General features: G+C 46.4%; 1 protein-coding gene across 9 annotated transcripts in view; it reads left to right on the top strand.

Annotated features, from left to right (window-relative positions):
* WARS1 (tryptophanyl-tRNA synthetase 1) overlaps positions 1-14,041 on the top strand; it is a 34,353-nt gene that overhangs the window by 12,605 nt on the left and 7,707 nt on the right. For all 9 annotated transcript variants that reach the window (XR_012037205.1, XR_012037206.1, XM_072839947.1 and 6 more), the window contains 3 exons: positions 7,309-7,428; positions 7,935-8,117; positions 13,317-13,417. Coding sequence is in view for 7 of the 9 variants with exons in the window: in XM_072839947.1 (XP_072696048.1) it covers positions 7,309-7,428; positions 7,935-8,117; positions 13,317-13,417 (404 nt within the window). In the remaining 2 variants the exon portion in view is untranslated. The remainder of the gene's footprint in view (positions 1-7,308; positions 7,429-7,934; positions 8,118-13,316; positions 13,418-14,041) is intronic.

Genomic DNA, 14,041 nt, shown 5'->3' with positions numbered 1-14,041 from the left:
ATGCCCTGTAAATCATAAAATGTCATAAAGACAAAAGAGGTTTCTACGTCCAAGTTGAACGTTTCCCAAACGATAAGCAGTGGGCTTCCTGAAATTTTGTGCCCTCTTCCTGCTATTGTCCTGGCCTACTCATAAATCCTATCATCAAAAGAGAAACTAACAGAGTGTACCTGGAAGAGACTATCCCTACCCTAGACTATAAATTCCATGTAGATAATAATCAGAAAATGGGCAGGTTCCAAGTTTTCTTACCTCACCCATCCCACGGGTTAGCCCATTTTATGGGACATGGTAGGGTTGTTCTGTTCTGCTTGCTCCTCACGGTTACAGCAGAGCACGCACAGGACCGAGCTCAGCAGTCTGCCAGAACTCAAGTTCTGCGTGCCAAAAACTCCGGACCCTGCTCTGCCTTCGTTCTGGGCAGAGTATAATCAAACCTTTTACCTTCATTTAATTCACATTTTTAAAGTATACAGTTCAAGTTTTTAAAATGGTCTTTAGTGTTTTCGTAAGGTTGTGCACCCATCACCACCACTAATTCCAGAACATTCTCACTACCCCAGTAAGATACCCCGTCCCCATGAGCAGTCACTCCCCCACCCACACCACTGGCAGTCATGTTTTCAAGTTCCCCAGTGTGGTGGCCTGTATTCATACGTCCTTCCCTTTCATACCTGAATAGTCTTCTCCCGAATAGATAGACCCCATTTTTTGTTTATCCATTTACCAGTTGCTGGGCATTTGGGTTATTTTCACTTTTGGGCTCTCAGTGATGCTGCTCTGAACATTTGTGTACAAGTTTCTGTGTGGACAAGTGTCTTCAGTTCTCTTGGTGGGAACACAATTGCTGCATCTAGTAGCTCCAGAATTTTCTGAGGAACTACCAAACTGCTCTCCACAGTGACTGTCATTTTGCATTCCCACCAGCAATGCACAGAAAAGAGTCCTAGTTCTTTTTTTTTTTTTTTTTTAAGATTTTATTTATTCATGAGAGACAGAGAGGCAGAGACACAGGCAGAGGGAGAAGCAGGCTCCTCGTAGGGAGCCTGACATGGACTCGATCCCAGGTCTCCAGGATCACACCCTGGGCTGAAGGCAGCGCTAAACCGCTGAGCCACCCGGGCTGCCCATGGGTCCCAGTTCATATCCTCACCAATACTTACTGTTTCCTACTTTGTATATATATTTTTATAGCCATTCTAATAGGTATGAAGTGGTTTTTCATTGTGTTTTGACTCATGATGTTGAACATCTTTTCATGTGCTCATTGGCAGTTTTTATACATCTTCTCCCCCACACACACACACCTTTTTTTCTTTTGTTTTTTTCTTTTTTTTTTTTTTTAAAGATTTATTTATGGGACACCTCGTAGGTCAGCGGTTGAGTGTCTGCCTTAGGCTTAGGGCGTGATCCCGGGTTGGGGATCAAGTCCCACATTGGGCTCCCTGTGAGGAGCCTGCTTCTCTGTCTTTCTATGTCTCTGTCTCTCTCTCTCTGTCTTGCTCATGAATAAATAAATAAATCTTTTTAAAAATTAAGGATTTATTTATTATTTCAGAGAGAGAAAGAAGGGGAGCAACCAGGAGGGAGGGGCAGAGGTAACAGGAGAGGGGGAGAGAATCTCAAGCAGACTCCCCACTGAGCACAGAGCTAGAGCTGGATGCAGCAGGGCTCGATCCCAGGACCAAGAGGTCATGACCTGAACTGAAATCAAGAATTGGAAGCCTAATCAACTGAGCCACTCAAGGGCCTTCCTGCCTATTTTTTATATATTCTTCAGTGGAGAATATCTACCCTGATCCTTTGCCTACTCTTTAATTATTTGTTTTTTTTATTATTGAATCATAATAGTTTTTTGTGTGTTCTGGATTCTAGTTTCTACCAAATGTATGATTTACGAATACTTATTCCCATTGTATAGATTGTCTTTTCACTTTATTGATAATGTCCTTTGAAACACAAAACTTTTTGATTTTTATGAAATCTAGTTTATGTTTCCTTGGTTGCTTAGTGTCTAAGAAACTATTGCCTAATCCAAGATCATGAAGATGTGCACCTATATTTTCTTCCAAGAGTTTTATGATTTTGGCTCTTACATTTAGGTCTCTGATCCATTTCAAGTTAATTTTTTTTTTATTTTATTTATTTATTCATGAGAGACACACACAGAGAGAGGCAGAAACACAGGCAGAGGAGGAAGCAGGCTCCATGCAGGGAGCCCGACGTGGGACTCGAACCCAGGTCTCCAGGATCACACCCTGGGCTGAAGGCAGCGCTAAACTGCTGAGCCACCAGGGCTGCCCAATCAAGTTCATTTTTATATATGGTGTGAAGTAGGGTCCAACTTCATGTTTTTGCATGTGGATATCTAGTTGTCCCAACACCGTATTCTGAAGACTGTTTTTTCCCTAATTGAATTTTCTTGGCACTCTTGTTGAAAATCAGTTGACCTTATATTTAAGGGTCTGTTAAATTTAATACATAAGTCTTGATTACTATGGTTTTGTTCCAAGTTTTGACATTGCAAAGTGTGAGTTCTTCAGCTTTATTCTTCTCAAGATTATTTTGCCTCTTCTAGGTGCCTCGCATTCCTGAGTTAATTTTAGAATCAGCTTGCTAATTTCTGCTGGGAAAAAGACAGCTGGGATTTTGATATGGATTGCACTGAATTTGTAGATCAGTTTAGGGAGTATTGTATCTTAAAATGTTAAGTCTTCCAGTCCATGCACATAGAATGTCTTTCCACTCAGGGCTATAGTTTCTTTCTGGTGGTGTTTTATAGTATTCAGTTACAGGTCTTACACTACTTTTGTTAGATTTATTCCTACTGTTTTATTCTTTTTGATGTTTTACAAGTAGCATTTTCTTAACTTCATTTCCAGATTGTTCATTGTTACTTCTGAAAGAAAAACACACTCTTCTGTGTCTCCTCGATTTTCAGCACTTTGCTACAACACCATTTCATGGGGCAGCCCAGGTGGCTCAGTGGTTTAGTGCCGCCTTCAGCCCAGGGCGTGATCCTGGGGTCCCGGGATCGAGTCCCACATCGGGCTCCCTGCATGGAGCCTGCTTCTCCCTCTGCCTGTATCTCTCTCTCTCTCTCTCTGTCTCTCATGAATAAATAAAATCTTAAAAAAAAAAATTTCACTTCTGACACCAGATGTGTGGCTTTCCACACATCAGGCAGTTCTGCAACACCAGCTAGGTATTCTACAATTTAACACGGTCCTGATACTGTCCATTTGGACCATTGGGTCCCTCAGGTTAAAGGCTTGGTCCTAAAAGACAGCCCCCCCTCAGCCTACTTCAGATGCTAGTCACAAGTCCAGGTTGTCATCTGTAGACATCTTATAGATCAACCAGCTATAAATCAGAGGTTCCCATAACCACCTCCTGGGGTTCAATTAATTTGCTAGAGCAGCTCACATGACTTAGGAAAATAGTTTACTTACAAGATCACTGGTTTATTATAAAAGGATATAACTTAGGAATAGGCAAATGAAAGACATGCAGAGGACAAGTTATGTAGGAAGGGGTGGGGATTCCATGCCCTCTCTGGGTGTACCACCCTACCCACACCCACACATGTTCACCAACCCAGAAGCTCCCCAAACCACATCCTTTGGTGTTTTATGGGGGCTTTATTATATGGGTATGACTGATTATATCATCGGCCATTAGTGATTAAGGTCAATCTCCAACCCCTTTTAGGAGAAAGGGGTCAGAAAAGTACCAACCTTCTGATTTGGATTGGTTCCCCTGGCAACCAGTCCCCATCCTTAGGTTACCTAGGGACTTTCTAAAAGTCACCTATTAATATAAACTTAGATGTGGTTGAAAAGGGCTTTGTTATGTGAATGTCACATTTATCCCTCTTATCACTTAGGAAATTCCATGGATTTTAGGAACTCTGTGACAAAGACCAAATATATTTCTCATTATAAATCACAGTTAATCTCACTACTCTATAGAAATACAACTGACTTTTGTCTGTTGATCTTATATCCTGCAGCTTTCCTTATTTCATTTATTGGCCTAGTAGGTTTTGTCTTTTTTTGACGATTCTATAGGATTTTCTGTAGAATCCTACATTCTATAGGATTTTGAGAATTCTGTAAGGCATTATTCTATATGTAGAATGATGTCACCTAAGAATGAAGCTAATTTTACTCTTTCCTTCCAATTTGGATATCTTTTTTCTTGTCTGATTGCTCTGGCTGGAACTTTTAGTACAGTGTCAAATAAGAGTGGTGAGAGTGGGCATCCTTTTACTCTTCGACCATTAGCTATGGATTTTCCATAAATGCCTTTGATTATGTTAAGGAAGTTTCCTTCTCTTGGTTCATTGAGTATTTTTATCATGATAGATGTTAGATTTTGTCAAACTCTTTATCTGCATCTGTTGAGATGATCATGTGGTTTTGTCTTCTGTTAATATAGTGTATCACATTTCATGCATTTTTGTATGTTGAACCAACTTTGCATGCCTAGGATAAATCTCATTTGATCATGATATATCATCCTTTTTATGTTGCTGGATTTGGTCAGAGAGTTGCTGAGGATGTTTGTGTCTGTACTCATAAGAATCTGTAGTTTTCCCTTGGTACCTTTGCTTGGGGTATCAGGATAATCCTGGCCTCAGAATGAGTTTGCAGATATTCCCTCTTTAATTTTTTTAGAAGGATTTGTGAAGGATTGTTATTTTATTTTTTTTTTTTTTTAAGATTTATCCAATTCATGGGCCACCCAGGTGGCCCAGCGGTTTAGTGCCTCCCTTCAGCCCAGGCCGTGACCCTGGAGACCCGGGATCGAGTCCCACGTCGGGCTCCCTGCATGGAGCCTGCTTCTCCCTCTGCCTGTGTCTCTGCCTCTCTCTCTCTCTCTCTGTGTCTCTCATGAATAAATGAATAAAATATATTTTTAAAAAAAGATTTATCCATTCATTTTAGTGATAGAACATGGGGTGGGGGGAGTGAGAGGGACAAGCAGACTCCCTGCTGAGACTGACATGGTGCCTAACCCCAGGACCCGAGATCACGACCTGAGCTAAAATCAAGTCTGATGCTTAACCTACTATACCACACAGGTGCCCCTATTAATGTTTTTGTGTTTTTTTGTTTTGTTTTGTTTTTTTGATAGAATTCATCATGAAGCCGTCTGGTTCCAGGCTTTTCTTTGTGGATCATTTTTTGATTACTAATTCAATTTCTTTGTTTGTTACAGATCCGTTCAGATTTTCTATTTCTTCTTGAGTTAGTTTGCTAGGTGCTTCTCTCCAGGAATTGGTCTTTTTCATCAGGATTGTGTAGTATGTGGGCATACAATTGTCCTTAGTATTCCTTTCTCATCCTTTTTATTCCTACAAAGTCAGTAATGTCCCTTTTTTCATTCCTGACTTCAGTAGTCTACTTTTTTATCCCCCCTTGGTCACTTTAGCTCAAAGCTTACCAATTTTGTTGATCTTAAATCAGAACTTTTTATCTTAGCATTTTGCAGCTCTCACTGCCCATGGAACTTACTTTACTTCATTGTAGTGACCTTTAGTCTCTTGGCTTAGGTCTTCATAGGACTCAGATTTGAGAATGCCCCTCTGTCTGATTTTATCATCTGTAAGGTAGGGCATTAGGGGAGAAAGAGCATGGGCTGTCAAGCTGCAAACTGTGGGCTTTGACTGTGCTCCTTCACCTGCAGAAAACCATCCTCACAAAGCGGAGCTTGGTCAGCAAGCCTCAGTGCATTCCCTGCACTCCCTGGAATGCCTTGCCCCCAGGCACTGATGAGGGGCTCTCAAGGACTGCAAGAACAGCCCATGGGACAGCCACATTGTGTTCTCTCTTGTAAGCCCATAACAGCCAGAGAAGGACTCTTTTCTTCCAGAATTAATTTTTTTTATTCTTTCCTTATTTCAAAAAGTGTATGAATCGTTCCTTGGAGGTTTAAAAAAAAAAAAAAAAAAAGCCCTAAACACAAAAAAACAGTTCCCATAATCCTGTGAGCCCAGAGAGGAACACTGTTAATCATCGGTGTGGGGTATGAGGAGGAGTCACTTGTTAGAATACTCTTGTATGGGATCCCTGGGTGGCGCAGCCGTTTAGCGCCTGCCTTTGGCCCAGGGCGCGATCCTGGAGACCCAGGATCAAATCCCACGTCGGGCTCCCGGTGCATGGAGCCTGCTTCTCCTTCTACCTATGTCTCTGCCTCTCTCTCTATCTCTGTGTGACTATCATAAATAAAAATAAAAAAAAAAAAATAGAATACTCTTGTATGGAGTCTCCTACCCAGACCTCTGGAAAAGGTCCTCTTTTATTTTGGGACATTTTATCCAGAAACAAAAAACAGTTATACCCTAGAGTAGTGCTTTCACACCGTGGTGAACATTGCGATCACTGAGGGAGCTTCTTGAAAATACAGATTCCCAGATATCACCAAGATTCTGCACTGAAGCAGAATCTCTGAAGGTGGGACCCAGGTAGAGGTGATATGACCAGGTGATTCTGATGCACAGCCAGGAAGGAGGACCCTTCGTATACATTATCTGTGAACCCCAGTTCTGGGGGAGGGCAGATGAGTCCAGAATGACTCCCAGGTGAGGACACTTGGTCCCAGCCTGGCTGAGGAAGCCCAAATCAGATCTCTAGCTGAGGACTTCCCTCCACACTTCCAGGAGGTCTTCCTCACTCCCATCCCTGAGTTAGGACTGTGTGGAACTGTGCAGTCTTCCCCATTCAGGGTCTCCAGAGCCTCAGGACTGAGGGTTCTGACTAAGAATTGTGTAGTGTTGGCTTGGTGTCATTCCCAGGAACAGGTGTAAAGCAGATGGTATGTGAACACCAGTATTTGAAATTTCCAAAGGGGTTCCATCAACTGCCTAACTATACCTCTCTTTTATCCCAGGCCTACGTGTCTTATACTTTTAAAACAATCACAGAGAGGGGCACGTGGGTGGCTCAGTCGGTCAAGCATCTGCCTTTGGCTCAAGTCATGATCCCAGGGTCCTGGGATCAGGAGCCAGGTCAGGCTCCCTGCTCAGCAGGGCGTCTGCTTCCTCCTCTCCCTCTGCCCTGCCCCTGCTCATGCTTTCTCTCTCTTTCTCTCAAAGAAGTAAAATCTTCCAAAAAAAAAAAAAAAAAAAAAATCCTAGGAGAAAGAAAACCATGTCAGAAGTTTCCTGTCATTTTTCTAATATGGGCACCAAGAATAACCAACTCTAATCATTGTGTTTTCTCTGTGTCTTGCAAGTGAGCGTTAGCGCTTTAGTGTTTCTCTCAGAAAATCACACCATTTCCTCTTCTCTTTTTTTTACTTTAGAGATATGAACCAAATTCTTGATGCCTATGAAAATAAGAAGCCATTTTATCTGTACACGGGCAGGGGCCCCTCTTCCGAAGCAATGCATGTAGGTCACCTCATCCCGTTTATTTTTACAAAGTAAGTACTGCATCAAATGCCTTTTATCACTTTTATTAGTGAATCAGGAATGTTAACTTATAAACCATATCTAGAGTGACAGGACACCCCTAGTTTATTAAACAAACAAGGTATGAGGGACCTGGTGCCTTTGTGGCTTCTGTTCACTTTGTTTCTGGTGTCACTTTAGAAAGCGTGGCAGGATGGAGCAAGCATTGCCTTAGAGTTAGCCAACCTGTTTCCTCCTGTCCCTGTCTCTGTGACCATAGCAGAGTTACTTTACTGACCCTTCATTTCCATGTCTGCAGGAGGGAAGTGATGATACCTGCCTCCCAAAGCAATCACCAGCCTGCAATGTAGTATAAAGCAGCTAGCACAGAGCTGAGTTAATACATGTAGTTCCAGCCCCACAGCATAAGATGGTGTGATTGCCTAGACAAAATTTGATGGACCCTGTTGGTAAGAACTGTGTTTTTGGATGCAGAACGGGAAACGAGATGGCAGCCTTCTTCCCTGGTGTCTTGTAGGTGGCTGCAGGATGTGTTTAATGTGCCCTTGGTCATCCAGATGACAGATGACGAGAAGTACCTGTGGAAAGACCTGACCTTGGACCAGGCCTACGGCTATGCCGTGGAGAATGCCAAGGACATCATTGCCTGTGGCTTTGACATCAAAAAGACTTTCATCTTCTCTGACCTTGACTACATGGGGTAAGGAGAGGGTGCCTGGCTGCCTTCTAAAAAAGCAGATGTAGACGGCAGGTCCTCGAGCCCATGCTGGGTCAGACATATCTAAAATGGCCTAAAGACTTGGGGAATGATTTCCTTCCTTTATGAAACATTAGGATGTGGTTTATTGGTCTCGTTCACCAGCTGAGGTTCCCATTCCCAGCCTGGGACAGAATTGTAGTTTCTCTCCAAGGACAGTTTGTCAAGTTAGGGTCTTTCTCTTTCTTGCAGTACCTTTTTTGTCGCAGAAAAAAAGACTCCCAGCACATTCAGTACTGGGAGTAGTACTTCAGTACTTCACAGTCCAGTTGTTTAAATCTGCCATTCAATAGCCAAAATATTGCACTCAGAAAATCCTTGAATTGAATCTTCTGAGGTCTTCGTCATCCCAAACAACTACCAGAAGTGTGTTAGAAAAATAAGACTTTGTCAGGTGTCCCAACAAGAATATACTGTTCAACTCAGCAAGTACTTCCTGAACACCTGAGATGCCATGCTTCTCGCGAGGCACTGGTGATCCCTGAGGATGTAAGAGGTGTGGCCCCCGTCACTGAGGGCCCGTTATCAGGCCAGGGTGCAGTGAAAGCATGGAGCGGGCTGTGTTGAGACTAAGTGTGGAGGAGCTTGCTTATTACCATTTCCCCAGAATATCTCCTTTATAGGATGACTGGTGGCTTTATATCCAAAGAGAGAAATAGTCACCTTGGTAAGAATTTTGGCCTTTCTACCAACTAGTAAATGAATTCATAACTTACTTTTTTTATATATATATCATTTATTTATTCATGAGAGACACAGAGAGAGAGAGGGAGAGAGGGAGAGACACAGGCAGAGGGAGAAATAGGCTCCATGCAGGCAGCCCAACGTGGGATTCGATCTCAGGTCCCCAGGATCACGCCCTGGGCTGAAGGTGGCACTAAACCGCTGAGCCACCCCGGCTGCCCAATTAATAACTTTCTAATATTACCTGTGAGATTTTTGAAATCACGTCTCTGTGGCCATGGAGGCATTGTGGTGTCCTTGAGGAAACACGGTCTTTGAAGGAAGAAAACAGACCCGGGTTCAAGTTCTGGCACCTCTGTTTAGTGGTCATGAGTCAGAACAAGCCTGGTCCATGAAATTGGGTTATGTGAGACGTTAGGTGTCATCATTATTATAATTTTCATGGCTCTTTATTTAACATGTCTCCCTCATTCCTTAAAAGGACCCGATTCACCTGCTCAAGCGCTTAGCCATACCCTGGGTCCTGCTGCTCTTTTCAGGGCCGGGCTGTGCTGGCAGCTACCCAGTCACTGCGTCCTCTGGTGCTGCCATTTGCCTCCCACAGCAGCCCCTCACGGCCTCATCCCCCAAAAGCCAGTGCCCTCCAGAAAGCACAGATGGTCTTGCCACGCCCCCACCTGCACTTCTCCCACTTGTGTCATCATGATGAAGTGTTCACTTTCCATTTAGCTCACAGGCCCCTCTTTCTTGGAGTACCTTTTTTGTCGCAGAAAAAACATTTGGCCAGTGTTCCTCTCCAGCATCACTGCCACCTCCAGCTAGATGAAACACTCTGCAGTTCCATACCCCCACCCCCACCCCGTCTTCTCTACCCAGAGTTCCCACCCCCCTCCTGACCTCACCTCTCCCAACGCAGAGGAGGCCTACTCAGTCTCCAGACACATGGGCAAGCATCCCCTCTTCCTGGGAGCTGTCCCTCCTACAGCCAGATTCATATGCACCCCTCAGCAGCCCAGGCTCCACCTTGGCCATATCTGGTATGGGGTGAGGGGTGACCCTATCCCGCTAGGTCAGTAAAACAGTTACGGAGTGCTCTCTGTGGCCAGTATCCTCCTAGGCCCTGAGAACACAGCAGTGAGCCAAGCAGAGTCCCTGCCTCCCTGAACTGAGGTGCTGGTGGGGTGGGAACAAACACTTCTTATAAGCCCACAAAGATGGCCAGAGTGGTAGGCATGTGAAGGGGAGTGCATGTGAGAGGGCCACCAGATGACTCATCCTCCTCTCAGCACATTCTGAGAGAACATGGGGTCTGTGGTGACTTGCCTAGCCTGTCTCTGCTCACAGCACTTGGTATCCTCCACCTTTGCTCTGCAGGAACTTCCTTTTTCTACATTAACCCAGAGTAGGGATGAAAACACAAACAACATGCAAATCAAAGGGTCCGTGCTGCCTCTTCTTGGAAAGACCTCTTAGGTAGAACCTAAAGTCAGGAGAAAAGTCTTAAAAATTAAATCCTGTTTTCAGATGTCTTCCTCCCTTTAAGAGTATTTTAAACAGTTGGGCATTTTACTTTTTTCTTGAAATTTAACTTAAAATTCAGGTCTTTGATTTAACAAAGCTCCTTCCTGGTCTTTAGAGGCTGAAACTATAAATAAGCTACCCTCCAGCCTCTCTTTGGGTGGGAATGAAGCAGCTGAGCCCCTGAGAGGAAAGAAGCCTGTGGCAGGCAAGGCTGGCTCTGGGCACCCTGTCAGCGCACACTTTCCTGGCTCTGCACATGGGCCCGGAGAGGCCTTCCTGCCAGGAGCCATAAGGCATGGAAAGACACCGCCCCAGGAACCTGAGAGCTGGTGTTCCAAACTCAGCTCTGCTCCCGGTTGATTTGGTTCCTTTGGGCAAGTCCTTAGATTCTCTGAGCCTCTGTTTTCCTGTAAGTCAAGGGTTTGGTATTAGAGGCAGTCAGGCGGACGGGTTCGTCTGCATGCTCATCCTGACCACCGGTTACTGTGTGATAGACACCTGAGTTACCTGCCCTCTGCCCGCTTGCTCAGCCCACTCATTCACGCAGTAGGTATTCCTTGAGCATCTGCTACAAATCACACTGACCCTGGGGAAACAGCTGCCAGAAAGCAGCCCACAACTGTGTCAGGGAGAGTCGGCAGGTAACGATGACAAGCCAGGTGGTGATGAGTGCTGTGAGGACAAAGGACGGGGTTTGCTCAGTGGCCAGGAGGTCATGATGCCAACGCCACAGTTTCATGAGAACTTAATGAGGTGCAACATATAAAGTGGCGTTCGAGGAGTACCTAGTGAGTGCTCAGCAAATGTATGATCTAGAAATCACATTCAGCATGTGATTGTCACATGTCACATGTGAGTGTCACATGTCACTGGTCCTGTATAAGGTAATCTGGAAAATGTGCTTTAAACTGTGTGAGTGTGAAGGGCAAGCGTTCTCCCCCCAAGGCAGTGTGTGGCATTCAGCCATCACTCAGGTCTGTTCCTTGTCCACAGGGGCGAAGTCTTGGCATGCGGGCCCTGTGTCACACTGCATGGGCACTCAGTGTGCCCCTGGGGAACCGATCCCCTGCCTGGGGAAGGCTGTAGCGTTCATGGGGCAGCCCCTTCACTCATCCTCTAGTCTGTGTGGCATGGGCACTGGCTGGCAAAGAAGTAGCCAATCTTCCGAGTAAGGTCAGTTATCTTACTCAGAAGTACTGCTCAAACACCACAGGGCTGGCGTCCTGTCACAGGGAGTACCATAGACTTCCCTCCACGTGGGGCTGAAGGCTGTCATGTAGTGTGACCACAGGTGGAGGAAGGCTGGCCACCTGCTGATTTGTCCTGGCGGTTAGAATTTGCAGTTGCCTCCACCCGAGGATGTGTGGAATCTTGCTGCGGCCCTCTCCCCCAGGTGGCAGACAGCTACTTGTCATCATTAGGGTGTGAGCAGCGTGAAGCATGCTGTGGTCTCCCAGGACCCCTCTCCAACAAGAGGTAGTTCCTGTCTCAGCAGGACCACAAAACAGGCATCTTTCCAGGGAGCACTTCGCATGGTGCTGGGTTCCTGGCGCCTCTTCTCTCTCTGACACTGTTCCCCCGCCCCAGCCAGTGCTCTGGGCCCGAAACTCAGCAAGCTACCAAGTGAAAGCCCCTCTCTTCCCTATCCCTCTCCTGCTCCTGAATGGAAGGGACTCTGCTCAACCTGCCACAAACCCTGGAGCGGGGTCTTTGTTTTTATAGCCCTCCCTGCCTCCTGGCTGCCCCCACCCAGGCAGCCAGTGCCCCTGGATTTCTGACACCCCGCCCTACTCCCACCCCCCGCTGTCACCCTAAAGTCATTGAGGAGTTTTCCATCTAGGGACAAAGGCTTAAACTCCTTCAAAAGCTTCCGGACGTGAGAAAAGCATACGTGTTGCAGCCAACCGAGCCTGGGTGTGGATCCCAGCTCCTGTATTCTCTGGGTCTGTGACATGACCCTTAACTTCTCAGAGCCTCGGTGTTTATCTGGAAAGTACGAAGCTGCTGCTTCAAAGTGAAGTAGAGTAGTGTTGACCCGTGTCCAGCACTTAGCAGAGCTCCTGCCACATGATACAAACATGTAGTAAATGTTAGCTTTCCCACTCTTTCCTTTTCTGGAAAATGGGAGAGTAGAGCTGCTGAGTATTAGAGATGCCGTGTAAGAAGTCACTCTGGGGGATGCCTGGGTGGCTCAGCAGTTGAGTGTCTGCCTTTGGCTCTGGGCGTGATCCCAGGGTCCTGGGATCTAGTCCCACATTGGGCTTCCTGCATAGAGCCTGTTTCTCCCTCTGCCTGTGTCTCTGCCTCTCATGAATAAATAAAATATTAAAAAAAAAAAATGTTACTCTGGGTCCTTCCCCCTCCCTGTGTTTGCTGAACCCTCAGCCTAGGTCCCACTGGTAGCAGAATGGCTGCCACAGGTCCAGGCCTCTTACCAACATCCCTCACCATCCAGGAGAGAGCATCTGGTCGTTTGAATCAACCACTGTGGCCCAGCCCTGTTGCTGCCTTGGTGGCTGGACGTGTCGGTTTCTCTGCAGACACACTGGCAACAAGATTCAAATATCTGGCCTCCAATAACACAGAGCAGACTCTGTCTCACAGGAAAGCTCTCTTGGGATTCCCAGACCGGAAGCTCTGCAGCACACTTGACCACTGACCTGGGCAGAGTTTAAATGCTCCATGTTAGCCACTGAATCTGAACCTGTTGTGTTCCTGCTTCATCCGCCCGTCGCCTGGCGCTGGTTTCTATGCGTTTCCACGGCAGCTCCACTTGGCCTGTCACAGCTCTCTGCCTAGAGATGCCTTCTGGGCACCTTCCTGCCCAGTCTGTGTCCTCAGCCCACACCTGCGCACTCGTACTTCACCATCTGCGGCTTTGGCCTCAGCAGGAAGCCACCCTCTGAACCTGGGGTTTCATTCCGATTGTCTTTGCAGGATGAGCCCAGGCTTCTACAAGAATGTGGTGAAGATTCAGAAGCACGTTACCTTCAACCAAGTGAAAGGCATTTTTGGTTTCACCGACAGTGACTCCATCGGTAAGTGGAGTCCTGTGCCCTGGGGTAAAGCGCTGGCATCCGCCCCTTGGCCCAGATACCTCTCAGGTAGCAATGTTTGCCCCTCACCTCCCCACAGTGAGCCCAGGGGCAGGTCTTCCCAGGACCCAGCAGAGGTGGTGCGATGCCTACAGTCCCATTTCTGGGCCTTGGGGTTGCACTTTGAGGACCATCTGTCGGCCTCTCACCCACTAAGAGGTTTAAAAGGAAGAAAGAAAAGGGTGGGGGTGACGAGTTCCTTTGCATGCTCATGAGGTCCCAGCCAATGTGGGCGCCTCTGATGGAGGCCCAGGGGCTACAGGAGGACCTCCCCTGACGGCCAGGAGCCTCTCTTTACCTGGTAAGAGGATGGGCTTGACCCATAGAGCCCACCCTGCCCACCCTCACAGTCCTGTGACTTGGCCTCCTGCACACACACTCTTAGGTCCCTCTCCATATACTTCTGTGCCTGTCAGACACGTCAGCTTTCTCTTTCTAGATCCTTAGCTCCTGAAGCAAAGAATTGATCCCTGAGACTTGTGGGCCTCCTAATCCCCTCCCCTACTTTGTTTTTGGAATACAGTTCCAGGCCAAGCAGCTGCAAGCCCAGGACAGCATCCCGGCCTG

The sequence above is a fragment of the Canis lupus genome, chromosome 9, assembly GCF_048164855.1.
Source record: "Canis lupus baileyi chromosome 9, mCanLup2.hap1, whole genome shotgun sequence".
Taxonomy (NCBI): domain Eukaryota; kingdom Metazoa; phylum Chordata; class Mammalia; order Carnivora; family Canidae; genus Canis; species Canis lupus.
The sequence above is the reverse complement of the archived record's forward strand: the minus strand, read 5'-3'. Positions and strand labels throughout refer to the sequence as shown.